The 17,974-nt window shown below is 50.1% G+C and overlaps 1 protein-coding gene and 1 pseudogene across 10 annotated transcripts in view; both read left to right on the top strand.

Annotated features, from left to right (window-relative positions):
- ABCC8 (ATP binding cassette subfamily C member 8) overlaps positions 1-17,974 on the top strand; it is an 84,088-nt gene that overhangs the window by 38,962 nt on the left and 27,152 nt on the right. For 6 of the 10 annotated variants that reach the window (XR_637411.4, XM_009186480.4, XM_009186481.4 and 3 more), the window contains 6 exons: positions 6,092-6,132; positions 7,332-7,477; positions 9,649-9,754; positions 9,848-10,030; positions 10,354-10,429; positions 11,144-11,249. Coding sequence is in view for 9 of the 10 variants with exons in the window: in XM_009186480.4 (XP_009184744.1) it covers positions 6,092-6,132; positions 7,332-7,477; positions 9,649-9,754; positions 9,848-10,030; positions 10,354-10,429; positions 11,144-11,249 (658 nt within the window). In the remaining variant the exon portion in view is untranslated. The remainder of the gene's footprint in view (positions 1-6,091; positions 6,133-7,331; positions 7,478-9,648; positions 9,755-9,847; positions 10,031-10,353; positions 10,430-11,143; positions 11,250-17,974) is intronic. The other 4 variants (XM_021925992.2, XM_021925991.2, XM_009186482.4 and 1 more) reach the window with 1 other exon arrangement.
- Positions 1,410-5,765, top strand: LOC103877631 (annotated as a pseudogene).

Genomic DNA, 17,974 nt, shown 5'->3' with positions numbered 1-17,974 from the left:
CCACAGGGTCAGTTCCAAATACCCCTCTTTCTCTTTTGTGTTACTCACTTGACCCTGGGTCTTTCGTTTGTTCCATTCATTTTTTTTTAAACAAATATTTCCTGCCCACCTTCTGTGTGCCAGGCCTGGGGATGCAGTGGGTGAAGCCTCTGTCCTCCTCAGTGGAGGCCCTAACTCAGAACAGGCAGTGGAAGAAACAACATGACCTGGAGACCTGGTCCCCCTTCCTTCCCCAGCATCTCTGAAATTCTTTAGGTGGTGGTGGTTGTTGTTGTTTTGAGACGGAGTCTCACTCTGCTGTCAGGCTGGAGTGCTGTGGCGCGATCTCAACTCACTGCAACCTCTGCCTCCTGGGTTCAAGCAATTCTCCCTGCCTCAGCCTCCCAAGCAGCTGGGATTATAGGCACCCACTACCATGCCCAGCTAATTTTTTTTTTTTTTTTTGTATTTTTAGTAGAGATAGGGTTTCACCATATTGGCCAGCCTGGCCTCAAACTCCTGACCTCAGGTGATCCACCTGCCTCGGCCTCCCAAAATGCTGGGATTACAAGCTTAAGCCACTGCGCCTGGCCTGAAATTCTTCAATATCTACCCGCCCTTCTGCCAGCTGGTGCAGCCACAGTAGGCTGCTTATGCATATCCTGGCCTGGCTTGGTGGGGAGCGTGGCTGAGGGAGAGTCGGGGCGCCCATCAATTAAGGAGGTAAGGATCAGTCTGACTGAAATGCCTCCTGCCACACTTCCTCAGCTGCCAGCAACTGACACTGTTAACCTGATTTCCTTCCCCCTCTGTTGACTGCACTGACTATTGGACTGAATGGGAAATAGCCCCGTGCCCTTCAAAATACATTTCCCCTCCTGCAGATGCATCTTGCAATTAGGCCCAAGCTATGAGCCTACACGCTCCTCCCTGGCCCTGCACAGGCAACAAAGCTGAAGTTAATCAGAGGTACAAATGGCTGGCTGTGCCTCTCTGACATATAGCTTCTGAAACATGCATCAATGCTTTGGAGATGAAAAGCTCCTAGTATTGTAATGCCAGGCTGGTGCCCATGAGGGCCAGACAACATTCCTTGGGCAAAGCCACGGGGAATAGGTGATCTGATCCCAACTCTAGTTTGTTGATTTGTTGTTTTGTTTTGTTTGGAGCAGGGGTTGGGGGTATGAAAAACTTACACAATTATTTACTACTATAGCCCCCAGACCCAGCACAAGGCCTGGAACAAGGAGACCCTTTTTTAATAAATAAGTCTTTTTTTTTTCTGAGACAGAGTTTCACTCTTACTGCCCAGGCTGGAGTGCAGTGGCGTGATCTCAGCTCACTGCAACCTCCGCCTCCTGGGTTCAAGCGATTCTCCTGCCTCAGCCTCCCGAGTAGCTAGGATTACAGGCATGCACCACCATGCCTGGCTAATATTTTGGTATTTTTAGTAGAGATGGGGTTTCACCATGTTGACCAGGCTGGTCTCAAACTCCTGACCTCAGGTGATCCACCTGCCTTGGCCACCCAGAGTGCTGGGATTACAGGCGTGAGCCAGCACTCCCGGCCTTGAATGGATAAATCTTAAGGGATATTTTTGGAAAGGATTTTCTAAAAAATACCCATGTCTCTACACTATTGCAGAAGGGCTTTCAGTTTTGATGGCAGCCTTTCAGGCCAGCCTACATGCAACTAAACTTTTCCATAACAGCATCACACTTACACAAGAAGAAGGTTTTATAATCCTGTTTCACTTGCCGTTATTTAACATAGTTCTTCCTCCTTAACATTCAAGATCTGAGCACGATCATGTTCTTCTTTTTGTTTTTGTTTTTTTTCTAAATCAAATTGAAGTGAGTCACCTCACCTTGGGCCAAAGTTGGACAGAAATCTATTCTTGGCTTTATTCCCCACCCCTCCACCGTGTTGGAACCTTATAGAACTTTGTGTGGTTTAGGAAAATGAGGGCAAGGCCTCAGATCTTCAACCCATGACAGTTGTATGCCCAGCTCCCTGCCTTCCTGTTTCACCCCCAGCTAGGGCACAGGACCGAGTACTGTGCTCAGAGAGGTGCCAGAGCCTGTAACACCCCCAGACTTCCCAGATCCAGCCACATCCACCCCAGAGCCCCAAAAGATGATCTTCAGACAGACCTTTAAAACACAAGCAGCTGGTCACTTCCCTCCTGACCGGAACCCAAGATGGCTGTGGTCTCGCTGAGACATGTTGGTCATCATTGCCTCCGAGCCCACTTGAGCCCTCAGCTCTGTATCAGAAATGCTGTTCCTTTGGGAACCACGGCCGAAGAAGAGATGGAGCAGTTCTGGAATAAGAACACAGGTTCAAACTGCCCCATATCTCCCCACTCACTATCTACAGTTGGTCTCTTCCCATGGTGATGTCCATCTGCCACCACGGCACTGGTATTGCTTTGAGTGCAGGGGTCTCTCTTTTTGGCATGTCGGCCCTGTTACTCCCTGGGAACTTTGAGTCTTACTTGGAATGCATGAAGTCCCTGTGTCTGGGGCCAGCACTGATCCACACAGCTAAGTTTGCACTCGTCTTCCCTCTCATGTATCATCCCTGGAATGGGATCTGACACTTGATGTGGGACCTAGGAAAAGGCCTGAAGATTCCCCAGCTATACCAGTCTGGAGTGGTTGTCCTGGTTCTTACTGTGTAAGGCTGTAGGGCTGGCAGCCACGTGAAGAACAGAGGCTCCGAGCGTCATCTTCTTACACATTATTATATTCACCCATCTTTCTGTTTGTCACTCTTATCTCCAGCGTCGGAAAAGTTCTCCTTATTTGTTAGATCCTTTTGCACTTTCAGATCCCCTTGGAGCAGTAGAGCACCTTGTAGAGCTAACAGTGGAAAAGGGCCTAGTTTTTCCCTTGTTTCTAAAGATGGGGTGGCTGAAAAATTTCCCCTTTTTTGCCCACAGCTTGCCTCCTCTGGGCCTAGAAGCAGTTATTCTCTCTCCATATTGGGCTTTGATTTGTGCTGAGGGTCAGCTTTTGGCTCCTTCCTCCTGAGACAGTGGAAACAATGCCAGCTCTGTGGCTTCTGCCGTGGGGGCTGGGGGTGAGGCTTTGGGTGCCACTGCCTGTGGGTTGCTGGCTTAAAGGACAATTCTGTTTATTGGTGAGAGCCCAGGCCATTAACACCTACGCAGTGTTATTGAAAGAAGAGAGGCAGAGGTGGAGGGGAGTTAGTCTATCCCAGCTAGAGGGAGATAAAGAGGGCTAGTTAGTTCTTGGAGCAGCTACTTTGAGGAGAAAATGTATAGCTTTTGACACAAGAGGAAGATCCAGTAAATTATCATTGAACATATTAAAGGTTATTTCTTTTTCTTACAAAACACACACACACGCACACACGCACGCAGCTGATGATTCCACTTTCCCAGCCCCGGCCCTGAAGGGGACCCAGAACTCTCTGCACAAAGGCCGTCCTTCAAGGGGAGGGTGAAAGAAATGGAAAATCACATTTTCATTCTTTAGCGTCTCCATACAACAGCCAGAACTGGGCGGAAGCTAATTATATCAGAAGCATACTCCATGTTGCTGCATCAGCTTTGGGATGTTCATTTTTAAATTTATTTATAGCTTGTCTCGTTCCTCAAAGGAGTTCAGGCAGCTACAAAAATAAAGACAATAAAATTGAAAAAAAATTAAATTAAAAAAATCATGACCAGGGAAAATGTGCAATAGAATGAAGTGTCAATTATTACATTTTCTGACTGCAAAATCTCCTCCGCAGCTGATGCACCATCATTTACTAAAACAGCCCCTCTTGTTGGACATTTCCAGTTCATTTCGTCTGGGGTGGTTTGTGCTGTTGCTGTGGTTGTGGTTTTGTTTTATTGAATTTTGTGTTAGCTGCAGCTAATACCATCTAGCTGATGGCTTTGTGCTGCTCTTGAATGATTACTCAGGATAAATTCCCTGGAGACGGATTATAGGATCAGAAGGTCTGAACTTCTGTGTGGCTCTAGCTACAAAGCACCAGAGTGCTTTCCAAGAGCATTGTAGCAATTTATAATCCAACACTCAGACTATTTTTTGGCTGGGAGTCAAGTCCCAGAATGCGAAGGAGGGGTCTTGGCCTGGAGCGGAGGCTGAGGGATGGGTGCACAGGACCCCTCCTTATTGGTTATTTATGGGGATGGGCCAGGAGGAGCAGAAGAGAGGCCCCTGCCCTCCCAGTTGCTCCTTGGAGTGACTGGCCCTATAGGGGAGGGGCAAAGCTACCTCACATTTAGAGTTATATAGTTGTTGATGGTCAAGGTCCTAGGTCTAATGGGCATCCTTCTCCCTCTCCTCCTCGGCCAGTAATGGCTACACTATGTCCTATGTCCCAGATCTGGGTCCCTTATGCTATGGGAACACCAATAATATTTACACTGTCTCCTGGCAGAAAGAGTGCAGGAGGGCTGTGGCATGGTAGTGGGCCCTGGAAACCATCCAGCCTTCATGAGGAAGAGCAGTTAAAGCACAGCCATGTATGATGTTGGTATTGATTAAAAGCCTTATGGGCAGAGAAATTTGCCATCTGCCAGGGCCCCAGCCATGTAAGGGCTCCAGCCATACATCCTCCAGGAGACTGGGACCTCTCCAATTGCAGGAGCCTTGCCTTCCCCATCAGATCAGGAATTATCCAAGGATGGGGACAATGTCCTTCCCATCTGCTTGAGAACTCCTAAGGGGCATGTTCTCTGTCTCCCCATTGTATCTGGAACTTCCTGGGAGCATAGCTCCTGTCTGCTTCCTCAGACTGGAAACCCCCTTAGGGCAGAGGCCATGTCCTTCTACCCACTTGGGGTTCCCTGAAGTTGGGGGCCACATCTCTGACGTACAATGCTTTGTATGTACTGACTGCTGCAGGATTCTTGGAGTAAATGGGCAGTCAACTTCTTGGAATGGTGTTGACCATCTGGACTTCATCAGATTGTCCAAGACTTCGCCATTCACTAGACAGGGGCCATGTGCACAGGCAGAGCCCTGGCCTCTGGCTTCTGGCTCCTGACTCCTGGTCCCTCTGCTTTAATTTGGCTAATGGCAGAACCAGACTCCTTTCTAGGCTGCCCTGGAAGAGGATCCTTGAATGAAGGAGGATAGGATGGGAAGGTGGCAGCTGGCATGGTTGCCTCTTATGCCATGGGGGGGCTGCTCTCTCTGGAAATTTAGGCCTGGGTTCAGGGCACTGTTGAGCATTTCACACCCCAGGCCAGAGGAGGGGTGAGTGTGGAGCAGGGCTCAGCTAGTAGCCCATGAGGTATGATGTGTAGGCAGCACCCGGGCCTCACAGAGCCTGTTACCCATGTTATCTCCTCTGACCTTGGAAAGAGCTGGGGTGTATGAACAAGAATTTATAAATTTACAAAAATCAGATGAGGAAACTGAGACATGGGGAAGGTAAATGACATGCCCTAGGTTACACAACTTATAAGTAACAGGGATTCTGCCCTTCTCTCACACCAAGTCCCACTCTCTTTGCTTCTTGAAGTCCCTGTGACTGATCTAAAGGCCACAAGTTTAACAGAATAAGGAGGGGGGCTCTGTTGCCGCAAACCAGTTGCCCCACCTGCACACAGACTCTAAGGGACATCCTGCTTTAAGCTGTCCTTAGTTACTAATACCTTAGAGTGAATGAGTTTGAAATTTTCTCAAGAGCCATGGGAGATTAGGAAGCCTCTAAGCTTCATAGAGAGCCTGGCTTGGGGGACACAGGAGCCAAAGGCAGAGGAAGAAGTGGCAGCTTGGTGCCCCCAGAAACACGTGCTTCTGACCTCACAGTTGGCCACAGACAGCCAACTCTCCCATCCTTCTCCCACCACTTTCCCATGGGGCTAACTTCACCCTGTTCACACACAGTGACTTAACAGCTTAAGCCCCAGATTTGGGGGCCGGGGTACCTGGGACAAGAGTCCTGAGGGAAACAGGGTGAGGAACTGGAGGTGCCACAGGGCTAGAATTCTACCCCTAGCCTACCGGAGCTGTGCCCCACAGGCTGGCACCACTGGGCTGTGCTGCCTCCAGCCACCCAGGGCATCTCCATGTGTAGCTGTCACCCTCCTCCTGCTAAACTCATACCTGTGCTTCCTCTGCAGTTTTCATGAACACGGCCATCCCCATTGCAGCTGTCCTCATAGTAAGTGGATCCTCTCTCCATCTCTTGGGGGTAGGGTGGAGGGGGAGGGCATCTGCAGTGACAGGCTGCCCAGGTTTGGCCTTTCTGCACAGGGGCCTCAGAAGACAGGCTCCACAGCCAGACAGAAAATAAGATCGAAAATTTATAGAGGGTGCGGCCCCTCCCCAACTCCAGCCGGACAGGGGCCTCTGCCTCCAGGCCTGGAAGACCGGAAGCTTAGCATTTAGAGAAATTAACTTTCTTTTAAAAAATAGCTATACAAATTTTTCATTTTTAAAGTGAAACGTGTATTATAGAAATGATGGGAAATCCAGAGTAGAAAGTGCAAAGAGAATTAAAATCACCCGTAATCCCACCGGTAACATTTTTAATGTGTTTCTTTCCAGTCTTTTTTTAAGGCCTATGATATGTCATTTTCTACAAAAATAGGAATGTGCTGCACATGCAGTTTTGTAACCTGCTCTTTTAAATTTAAGAATATGCCACACACAATTCTCCATGCCATTAAATATTACAATGGTGGCTTTCTAAAGCAGTTTCATAAAAGCTGTGTGGGAGCTCAGCCATGGGGGGCAGGCAGCGTGCTCCTACAGAAAGGCCTGGGCCCCTGTGAGCCTGCAGCCCCCTCACCCAGCCTCCCATCCCTGTCTTCTGTGATGGCTGCAGTTCCTTAAAAAGATCTACTTATTTCCCCCAGGGCCGGTGTCCCTGAGCTGTGTAGAGTTCACAGCCTGTCGGGTACGCTTGGGAATTCACTTCCAATGTGATTTATTGAGCTGGTTCCTGGCCTAGCTCTTGGCAGAACTGTGGGTAACAGAGGCCACTGAGCCAGCCAGGTGGCAGGGGCAAAGCACTGCATGACGAGGCGATGGTTTCATAATCACTGTGTTTATGTTATCCCGATGAGGACTGGGGAGATGAGCACCCCACCTGCTGTCTGCGGAGGGGGCAGTGCTAACCTAACCCTGGGCAGGACAGGGAGGGAGCAGCGCCTACTCTCCAGCTTGAAGTCCTGAGCTTGTTGGGGATGTTTCCATGAGATGACTATGGGGATGATGAAGGTGTCTCCAACTGAAAGGCCCCCTTAGGAGCCCGTTCCCTGCCAGTCGTCTCGTTTCCCTTCCAGTGCCGAGCATTTCCAGTGTGGGAGGGACCCACTCCCTGGGTCACCCTGGCCTCACTTGTGCCTCTGTCCACAGACCTTCGTGGGCCATGTCAGCTTCTTCAAAGAGGCCGACTTCTCGCCCTCCGTGGCCTTTGCCTCCCTCTCCCTCTTCCATATCTTGGTCACACCGCTGTTCCTGCTGTCCAGTGTGGTCCGATCTACCGTCAAAGCTCTAGTGAGGTGAGGGGAGGGTCCGGGCGAGGGCACTGGGCAGGCAGGTCCTGTGTCAGCCTCAGGGCTTGCTTGAGTGATGGCCAAACCACAGCTGTTTGGTCCCGGGACATACCCCCATTGCTGGGCCTTGCTGTAGCTGGTCCTGGTTGGTCAGAGGGACATTGGCCTGTATGGTTTCCCAGCTCACCATCCCTAAGCAAGGACTTGCTTACATACCTCCCAGGAGAGGGGACTCACTGTCACTTCCACGACAACTTAAAAAAAAAAAAATCAATGTTGAGCCAAACGTGAAATCCTCCTAAATTCTACCCACTGGTCCTAACTTCGCCCTCAAGAGCCACCCAGAATGAGGCTATCCCTTCCCCACGTGGCAGCCCCTCAGATATCAGAAGGCATCCACTGTGTCTGTCTTTCCCAGGCCAAGTATCCCCTACCCTTTCCACAGCCCCTGAGCCCTCCACAGCCTCAGCCAGTGAAGCAGCTTCCCTCAGGCGCCAGGTCCTGCTCTGATTGGCCCACAGCTCTTGGAGGCTCCCACTTCTGGGCTCTAGAGCCTCTGCCACTGTCCCAGAGGCGTCGCCCTCTTGGGAATGAAAGCCTGAAGGTAGATGGCTGAGGCTCTGGCTGGGAAATGCCATATCTGGAGTGTGAAGACATCCTTGAGCCTCTGAAATAGCTCTGGCTCCTTGAAAGCAAGAGCCTGTCATACCTCTGTGGAGGGCTGGCTTGTCCTTACCCATGGCCAGAGAACCAGTCAGTAACAAATGTCCTCTGTGTCTTCAGCCTTGAGGAAGGCGACACCCCTGTCTCATGGGACCCTGGCAGGTCCTGGGAAGCCTGTCTCATGGGACTCTGGCAGGTCCTGGGAAGCTGGAAGGAAGGAGTAGCTGTTGGAATGAAGTAGCTGATAGAGAGGATAGCTTGCAGGAGGAGGCTCTAGCATGGGTTCAAAGATGGAATGGGGCATAACTCAGCAAAATTATGCTCTAAGGAGTATCTGACCAGGGAGTAGCTAGTTAAACAGAGATTTGCTCCCATTTCCATGGTCGGCTGTGCTGACTCAGTTTCTTGGCCATGGTGTTGTGGGGTCTGATGATCACCCCTCCTCCACCACCCACTCTCCAGCCCTATGATTCTATGTAGAAACCACAGATTTAAGAATGCTGCACCTGCCCAAAAACTGTTGCACTGATCCCAAAGCATTCACATTTTCAAACACTCTGGATCCCACTGTTTCCAGGAATGGAACACCAGAGTAGCAGAGGCCTTTTCAGTGACGGAGCTCAGGCTCTGGCTGAAGGTGGGCTCAGGACACTACCTGAAGCTTCACCCCAAGAGATGAGGGCCAGCTCCATCCTTCCCAGTCACCGCCTGCAGGGGAGGGAGACTGGACAGGGGAGGAAGGCAGAGTCTGGCAGTCTGCCCCTCCCATCTAGGGGGTGGCACACAGAAAGGGTGACTCCAGGCCACAGGCTCACTTACAGCCCCAGAATAACCTTGCCTTAAGGGCGGATGGCTTGTCTGCCCCAGGCCTGTTGGATATTTAGCAAAAGAGACGAAAGGGGAATACAAACAATCCTGAGCTTCCCAGAAAGCTTTCACACCTCCAGGATGGGAGAGAATGAACTGGAAGAGTGATGCTTCCAGTGCCTCCTCAGGTCCACAGGGAAATCTGGACAGGGGAGAGGGTAGGAATAGCCGCCTCCCCATGAGTAATGACACCTCCCTGAGCAGGTTGTCAGGGGGATCCGATTACATAATGCTGCAAAGCAGTTAACATGGTGTCTGGCGTATAGTATATGCTCACAAAATACTAGCTATTGATTCTTCACCAATCCTAGTCCTAACTAACCTTAACCCTGACCAACCCAACACCAAGCATCCTTCAGTCTAATAACCCAGACTAACCAACTTCAACGTTAAACTAACCCTAAAACTAACCAATCCCACTGCCAATCCAGACCCCAACCTTCTCCAGCTGACTGGTCAACCCTAGCAAACCCTGGTAACACCAATTACCTGCCCCCATGCCCACTGGTCTGCCCCCTTCAGTGTGGGCTTTGTCGGACTATACTTCAGGCCTGAGAACCTTCTCAGAGCTCTCTCTCAGGCTGTGCCCTCTTCCCTCCCCTCTGCCCCTGGCAGGGGTGAGGGGTGTCTCTGTGTTTCCCGAGCAGCGTGCAAAAGCTGAGCGAGTTCCTGTCCAGTGCAGAGATCCGTGAGGAGCAGTGTGCCCCCCGTGAGCCCACGGCCCAGGGTCCAGCCAGCAAGTACCAGGCGGTGGTGAGTGTCCGGCCTCCCCTTGCTACTCCCAGCATGGTCCTCTAAGGTCCAAAACTCGGGCCTGCTGTGTCGGACATCTGCCTTTTTTCCCAGGAAGAGGGGCTCCCTTCCCTACACAGCTCCCAGCCCAGTGGGTCCTCACCTCCAAACCACCCCCAGCCCCTCAAGGTCGTGAACCGCAAGCGTCCAGCCCGGGAGGATTGTTGGGGCCTCACTGGCCCACTGCAGAGCCTGGTCCCCAGTGGAGAGGGCGATGCTGACAACTCCTGTGTCCAGGTGAGTCCTAGATTCTGCTGCCCTATGCCCGGCCACCCAGCACCAGCTCCCAGAGGGAGCTCAGCACCTGAAAAGCCGGAGAGCTGCATGCTTAGTCCTCTGCAGAGGTCACCCTGCCTGCCTATAGGGTCCATAGGAGTCCAGAAACCAGGGACAACCAAGCATGAGAAGGCCAGTCTCCCACTCCCCTGCTCTGGAAGTGATCTAGGGACTGGAATCAGTGTCTTTCGGCTTTCCTGGAGGAGGGGAGGCCAGAGACTATTCACACAGGGAAATGGCTGCCTTTCTGTTCTCTCCTGGGTGGTGGGACGCACCTAATGAAGATCACGGGAGGCTACTTCACGTGGACCCCAGATGGAATCCCCACACTGTCCAACATCACCATTCGTATCCCCCGAGGTATGGCCCAGTCCACCCCTCCAGCACGCCCCTCCCCATGCCCCACTGAATAACATGGGGATAAAAAGACAAAGCTGCATTTATTGAGTACCTGCTCTCTGCTCATTCTTGGTGGGTGCCTTGGGTATACTAGAGAAGGAGTAGACTACATTCTAGAGGCTTCCGTGTGCTGGGTAGGAGTGCAGCACTAAGGACAGGGTAAAATTGCCAGCCTTAATGTCAAACCATCCATTGCAGACAGTATAGGTAATGCACAAAAAGATCAGATGTGGGTAGCCAAGGAACGCAAGTGGAAGAAGTGGAGTTTCTGAGAATGGACAAAGTCTCTGAGGCTATGAGGCAGGAGGACTTTCTGGCAGAGGCAGCCATGAGCAAAGTATGGGGGTGGGTTGGAGGTGGGACCCAGGATGGCGTTTCTTGGGACCACAAGGAGCCTGGGCTCACACTAGGAGCATGGGAAAGGAGAAGTGGGTGCTTAGGAAGGGTGGCGGGGCAGGAAATCGGAGAGGGGGGAAGGACCTGGGGAGCCAGAGGAGGATGTTGATTTCCAGAAGGAAAGGCTTAAGGAGGAAGAGGACTTGTTGGGGATTCTAGGTAGGAAGAAAGAAAACAGGGACCCCAGGTTTGGGTGCATCTGTCTGTCTGTCTTTCTGGGTGATGGTTGTTCAGACTCCCCCCGGCCCCACTCCCATCTGCCACCCTCCCTCCCTGCAGGCCAGCTGACCATGATTGTGGGACAGGTGGGCTGCGGCAAGTCCTCGCTCCTTCTAGCTGCGCTGGGGGAGATGCAGAAGGTCTCAGGGGCTGTCTTCTGGAGCAGGTAATAGATGTATCCTCAGGGCTCAGTTAGTGGAGGGGAAACCTGCTTTCAACCATCCTCCTTAGTTGAGGATGCACACACATTTATTGGAGGGCCCACTCTGTGTTCAGTGAGGACTCAATAAATGCTGCTAATTGTTATTCTCATCATCATTGCTAGTACGTATTCAACTCTTACTATGCACAAGTTCTTTGCTAAGTCCTTTGCATGCATTATTTCATTTAATTTTTATGATAACTAGCAAGGTCTGTACTGTTCTCAATTCTCATTTATAGAGGAAGGTTAAACTTGTTGCCCTAATTCACACAGCTAATACGTGGCAGAGCTGGAATTGAAACTCAGTTCTGTCAGACTAAGAATCCCATGGTTACTCAGATGCACGGTAGTAATTTCCCACTGTGGGAAATTACAACACCAATATTGGTTTCCAGCTTGGTCATGAGCTGCACTCACATACACACCATCGGTGGGTGTTCTGAGGATCCAGATGTAACCAATAGATGTTGATTTCTGGGCAAAGATCACTGTCTTAATTAAAGAGCCAGAACCCCAGGCTGAGTCAATCATGAATCTATTATTTATACCCACGTACTTCCAAGAAGCACTTAAAACTAGTTGATAAAAGATGCATTTAAAAATCAAAACCACAATGAGATACTATTTCACACCAGTTAGAACGGTGATCATTAAAAAGTCAGGACACAACAGATGCTGGAGAGGATATGGAGAAATAGGAACGCTTTTACACTGTTGGTGGAAGCGTAAATTAGTTCAACCATTGTGGAAGACAGTGTGGCAATTCCTCAAGGATCTAGAACCAGCAATACCATTTGACCCAGCAAACCCATTACTAGGTATATACCCAAAGGATTATAAATCATTCTACTATAAAGACACATGCACACGTATGTTTATTGCAGCACTAGTCACAATAGCAAAGACTTGGAACCAACACAAATGCCCATCAATGATAGACTGGATAAAGAAAATGTGGCACATATACACCATGGAATACTATGCAGACATAAAAAAGGTCGAGTTCTTGTCCTTTGCAGGGACATGGATGAAGCTGGAAACCATCGTTCTCAGCAAACTCGCACAGCAACAGAAAACCAAACACTGCATGTTCTCACTCATGAGTGGGAGTTGAACAATGAGAACACATGGACACAGGGAGGGGAACATCACACACTGGGGCCTGTAGGGGGGTGGGGGGCAAGGGGAGGGATAGCATTAGGAGAAATACCTAATGTAGATGACAGGTTGATGGGTGAAACAAACCACCATAGCACATGTATACCTATGTAACAAACCTGCACGTTCTGCACATGTATCCCAGAACTTAAAGTATATTTAAAAAAAAAAAAAAAAGATGCACATAAAACAAAACCTTTTAAAAAGGTAAGAAAATACGAGCTGAGAAATGAAGAGGGTAAAAAGATGTTCAGCAACCTGGGCAGAGGATAGCTACAGCCATCAACATAAACTCTGGTTCTGCACCCTCTGGTAGCCAAGGGAAAAAGGGATCTCTGGGCTTTGGAACACTCATTTAGGAACAGAAGTTGCAGTCAATCAGCAGAAGGGCAAGATTTCCCTACCAATCATTTCTAGGGGAAAATTATTCAAGGTGTCAGGTTATTCATAAGCATGAGTACAGAACCCAGCAGGGAGAAAGACTTTGGACCCAGTGTCTGAATATCAGCATGCACCCACATTTCCTGCATTTCCAAGATGTCCCTGAAAGGTGTGTCCAAAAGATGGCAAATTTCCCTCCTCAGTGGGGCTGTGGGCTAGCAGATGAGCCCCTTGGGTCTCCCATCGCCTCCCATCAGGAGCTGCGATGTCTTTGGGGGCAGAGGGATCTTTGCCTCCATTCGCCATCTTACTTGGGAGATTTCTCAACATAGCCTGACTGGGAAGGCCCAGGTATTCAGTTTGAGATCTTATTGCTTTATTCCGACTGCCTCTGCAGCCTTTGGAGGGAGGAGCCCTTTTCTGATGTCCAACGGATGTCTGCAGCAAGAAGACAAGAGTCCCCAGTGCACTGTGAGCTGAAGAAAGTAACCAATATTTATTGGGCACCTCCTATGGGCCATGCCCTTTGCTAAGTGCATTGTCAACATGATCTCATCCAGCCTCCTACTGAGTTTAGGAGGGGAGTGTTGTTACCTCATTTCACAGAAGCAGAAACTGAGGCTCGGAGAGGTTGGGTGACTTACTGGTCAGTGTGTGGAGCAGAGACTCTGCCCATGTTCTTTCCCTCAAACCTGGTCACTGCTGGGGCCCCCAGGGCCTAGTCCTAAGGGTTATTGTCCAAGGTAGTGGTCCATGTAGTAGTCAGGCTGGATCTGGGCCCTCCTCCAGGGCGGGGCTTTTCCAGAAGGATTGCAGGGCTCAGTCACTGGAGCTGCCCCAGGCTTGACCTGCTCAGCATGAGTGTCAAAACCCACTCTGAACCTGGTCCCTTTGCCCTGCTTTCTTCTCCTCCCCCACCCTCATGCCCTCATGTGGCATCGTGCCAGCCTCAGCACCTCTCGTTGTCCTCTGTAGATGCAGCAGGCATGATTGGCAGGGGTCAGCTCTGCCCTGCCTCGGTCCCCACCTCTTCTCCAAGCTGTGCCAACCCTCAGGGTCTGACTGCTGCCCCTCTCTCTTAGGAAACCTCTGCCCCAGCCTGGGGAACACAAGGAGCCTCTCCAAGACAAAGGACCTTAAGCACTTCTTTTTTTTTTTTTTTAAGTTTTATTTTAGGTTCCAGGATACATGTGCAGAGTGTGCAGGTTTGTTAGATAGGTATACATGTGCCATGGTGGTTTGCTGCACCTATCAACCTGTCATCTAGGTTTTAAGCCCCACATGCATTAGGTATTTGTCCTAATGCTCTCCCTCCCCTTGCCTCCCACCCCCCGACAGGCTCGGTGTGTGATGTTCCCCTCCCTGTGTCCATGTGTTCTCATTGTTCAACTCCCACTTATAGTGAGCACATGTGGTGTTTGGTTTTCTGTTCCTGCCTAAGCCCTTCTTATAGGCCAGGCACTGTGCTGTGCAGGCACCTCATCACCTCAGTCAGTCAACAAAAACTCAGTGCAGTAGATATTATTATATCCTCATTTATCAGATGAGGAAACTGAGGTGAAGCAAGTTGCCCAAGGCCACCCAGCTGTTAAATTGCAGAAGTGGGATTTGCACCTAGGTGCTCAAGTGCATTGGTCGTCCACCATGTGCTCAAAGAGAAGGGGCACAAGAGCATCATGAAGAAAACACAGCTAGCCTGACAGTCCAAAGGCCAGCAACCACTGTGGCCCTGACTCACACACACTTGCCTCCTCCCAGAGCCACCACATGGGTCCTCACAGCTCTGTCCTTATCAACACTTACTCTCCTTAACAGGCAGCCTAGGCCTCAGCTCCCGGCTCTATTCGAGGCTCGCAGAGGGGCGGTAGTGAAAGGGGTCTCATTTCTCCAGGATCCTCTTTGCTCTCCTGCCCGGTCCCGGTCCAGCTTCCCTCTCAAGCATTGTGAAGTACATTTGTTAGCTTGCAGCCAGCCCTGGAAAATCATGAGAATTAGTTTCCAAGTCAACTCACGTTCCAGAGTCCACAGTGACATATTCACTCGTCCAGTTGAGTGCCTAGTGTGTGCTAGACCCTGTGACAGCAACAGGAGTGCGAAGGTAACTAAGACATCGCCCCTGCCTTTTTCTTTTCTTTTTTTTTTTTTTTTTTGAGACGGAGTCTCACTCTGTTGCCCAGGCTGGAGTGCAGTGGCGCGACCTCAGCTCACCACAAGCTCCACCCCCTAGGTTCAAGCGATTCTCCTGCTTCAACCTCCTGAGTAGCTGAGACTACAGGTGTGCAACACCATGCTGGCTAATTTTTTACATTTTTAGTAGAGATGGGGTTTCACTATGTTGGCCAGGCTAGTCTCGAACTCCTGATCTCCTGATCCGCCCGCCTAGGCCTCCCCAAGTGCTGGGATTACAGGCGTGAGCCCCGCTTTTAAGGGAGGGGAGAGAAGACCTGGGCCTTAGAAGAGCACAGAGGAACCACAATTGGCTCTGCAGTTAAGGAGAGGAGGCTCACTGTGGATGTGGTATTTGAGCCTTGAAGGATGAGTGTGGTTTCATCAGGTAGAAAAGGCAGGGGTGGGAGAAGGAGGTGTTCCAGGCAGGGGTGATGGTGTGGGCAAAGGCTTGCTGATATTAAAGTACATAGTTCTGTGCACCTCGAGTACTGGATGCATGGGAGGCATTATGAAAGATGGGACTGAAGAAGTAAACTTGGCTTAGATCCCATGTACTAGGTTTGAGAAGTAAGATTTAGCCCAAAGTTTGCAAAAGAACCATGCTTGTGATAAAGGATGATGAATTGGGGAAACAGAGAAAAAGGCAGACAGACAGACTGTAGGAAGGGAGGCGTTAGCAAATAATCATAACACAGCGTGAAGTGTGCATTAATACTATTTGTTCATTCCAAGTATTGATGGAGAAGAGAGGTAGGTACTGGGCTAGGAAACAGCTTGGGCAAATGCATTTGGAAATGAGAGACATGTCAAGATGCATTATAATGGCAGCCTCTTGAAGGTCTTAAGTTGTTTCTGGTTCACTCATTTCGCAAATGAATTCATTTAGCAAAAGCACTATGGATACGGTGCTTACCTTTAGGAAGTAAGATTTAGCCCAAATGCTGCAGAAGGATCATGCTTGTGACAAAGGATGATGGACTGGGGAGAGAGAAGAAGAAACAGACAGACAGACTGTAGGAAGGAAGGCCAGTCTGGAGCTCCTTATGGTGGCTAGGAGTCGTCGTCTAGGCAGATACGACTCAATTGGCTTCATCTGCTGTTTGTCTCTCAAAATCTAGACATGTGCACTGCTCTGGCTGGCCCACCTATCCTGGGCATTGAGTTAAGTGTGGGGGCTGTGTGTTGAGAGTCCCCCTCCGTTACTGGCAGGAACTCCACACCTCAGACATTGAGCCCCAGGTCTGCAGGGAGAAGACGTACTTGCAAAGTGAACTAAAAGCGAAACAACCTTTCACCTGGCAAGCCCTCCCGAGTCTGCATGCCTGCAGCCAGAGACGAGGGTGATGCCAGGCTGCTGCTCAGATGCTTTTCAGCCATACCCAGGCCAAGACCTAGTGACCAGGCAGCCAGAAGGAGTTCCAGGAGGCACAAGGAAGGAAGTTGGGGGATTAGGAGGCCCAGAATGGAGAATGCTCTGGGGAGATGGGTGCTCTGTTGGTGCGACTGTTCATTTATTCCTCCAGTGACCACGTGAGCAGTATGGCTGCACACACAGGCTCTGGAGCCAAGCTGCCTGGGCTCACATTTGGTCTCTGTGCTTTGGAAAATTTCATAAACTTTCTCTACCAGTTCCCCTTATTACCCGTAAGATTGATGTGAGGATTAACCTAGCATGTAGTAAATATCCTATAAATATTATTATTCAACAGTGTACTTCTTTGCCAGGAACAAAATTCCCCTATTCCTCTTTAAATGTACTCCAGTCTGTCTCCTGGGAAAGATTCTTGTGAGCTCCCTGGGGACAGGAACCATATTTTATTTGTCTCACTATATCCATAGTGGTTTTTGCTAAACGAATTCATTTGCTAAATGAATGAACCAGGAACAACTTAAGACCTTCAAGAGGCTGCCATTATAATGGATCTTGACATCTCTCTCCTTTCCACATGCCTTTGTCCGAGCTGTTTCCTAACCCAGTATTTCACTATCCCTCTTCTCCATCAGTATTGGGAATGAGCAAATACCGTTAGTGCATACCTCACATGGTATTATAATTATTTGCTAATGCGTCTGTCTCCTCCATGACTCTGAGATCCTTGAGGGATTATTCCATGTTGCACCTCAGGTGCCCCATGCAGATGTGTGTTTTGTGAACCGTTCTGTGTAGGCTACAAAGGAAAAGGCCTGGCACCTGCCCTTGGGGGCTCACCCACCCAGAGTGGACAGAGGTGTGCAGACAGAGCCGCAGGGTGGGCATGAAGGGTCCATCTGCTGAAGTCCTGCAGATGCAGCCCTGAGCTGGTCCCTCGTGTCAGCAGCCTGGCTCCTGGTCTCAGAGAGAACTGTGTGGTTCTCAAGCATTTGCTTTAGGAAGAATCACCCTCCCCTCCCTGGCTCTCTGCTTGAAGGAACTGTCAACCTGGGAATTTGCAAACTCTCTCTTTAATCCTTAAGAGGAAAATGTTTTGGTAAAAAGTCAATATTAGCAGATACACTTGGGTGAAATTCTTTCCCTGGAAATAAAGAATAGAGTCATTAATATCCACAGTAGAGTGACTTTAAATGCCCCCAGGGGATCAGCAGGAACCAGGGCTGTGAGGAAAGGATCAGGGTGGGGAAGAGGCTCCCACTTCCCTGTGAGGAGCTGCACATGCAGTCTCACTGGAGCTCGCTGCTGCAATGCCGTTGCCTGTGGTGGTTGGTGTGGATGCTGCCTGCCAAGAGCCCTGATTCCCCAGGAAGAGAGAAAAAGAATTCCCTCAGGACGACCCCGGTCTCATCTGCCTGTACAATTCCTGGAGCCTTTGGGGAGCTGAAGTCAGGGGCTCAAGTGCCCCTGGGTTTCCTGGAGGAGGCAGGTGTGGTGAGACAGCTGACAGACAGGAGAAGGAATGCTCTGTGGAAGTGACCATCCAGGCGTGGGAACCAGATGGCCCCTGGCTGTAGTCCTGATGCTGCCACTTGCTAGCTCTGTGACCTTG

The sequence above is a fragment of the Papio anubis genome, chromosome 12 (genome assembly GCF_008728515.1).
Source record: "Papio anubis isolate 15944 chromosome 12, Panubis1.0, whole genome shotgun sequence".
NCBI lineage: Eukaryota > Metazoa > Chordata > Mammalia > Primates > Cercopithecidae > Papio > Papio anubis.
Note: the sequence above shows the minus strand (reverse complement) of the source record. Positions and strands in the feature narration are given on the sequence as shown.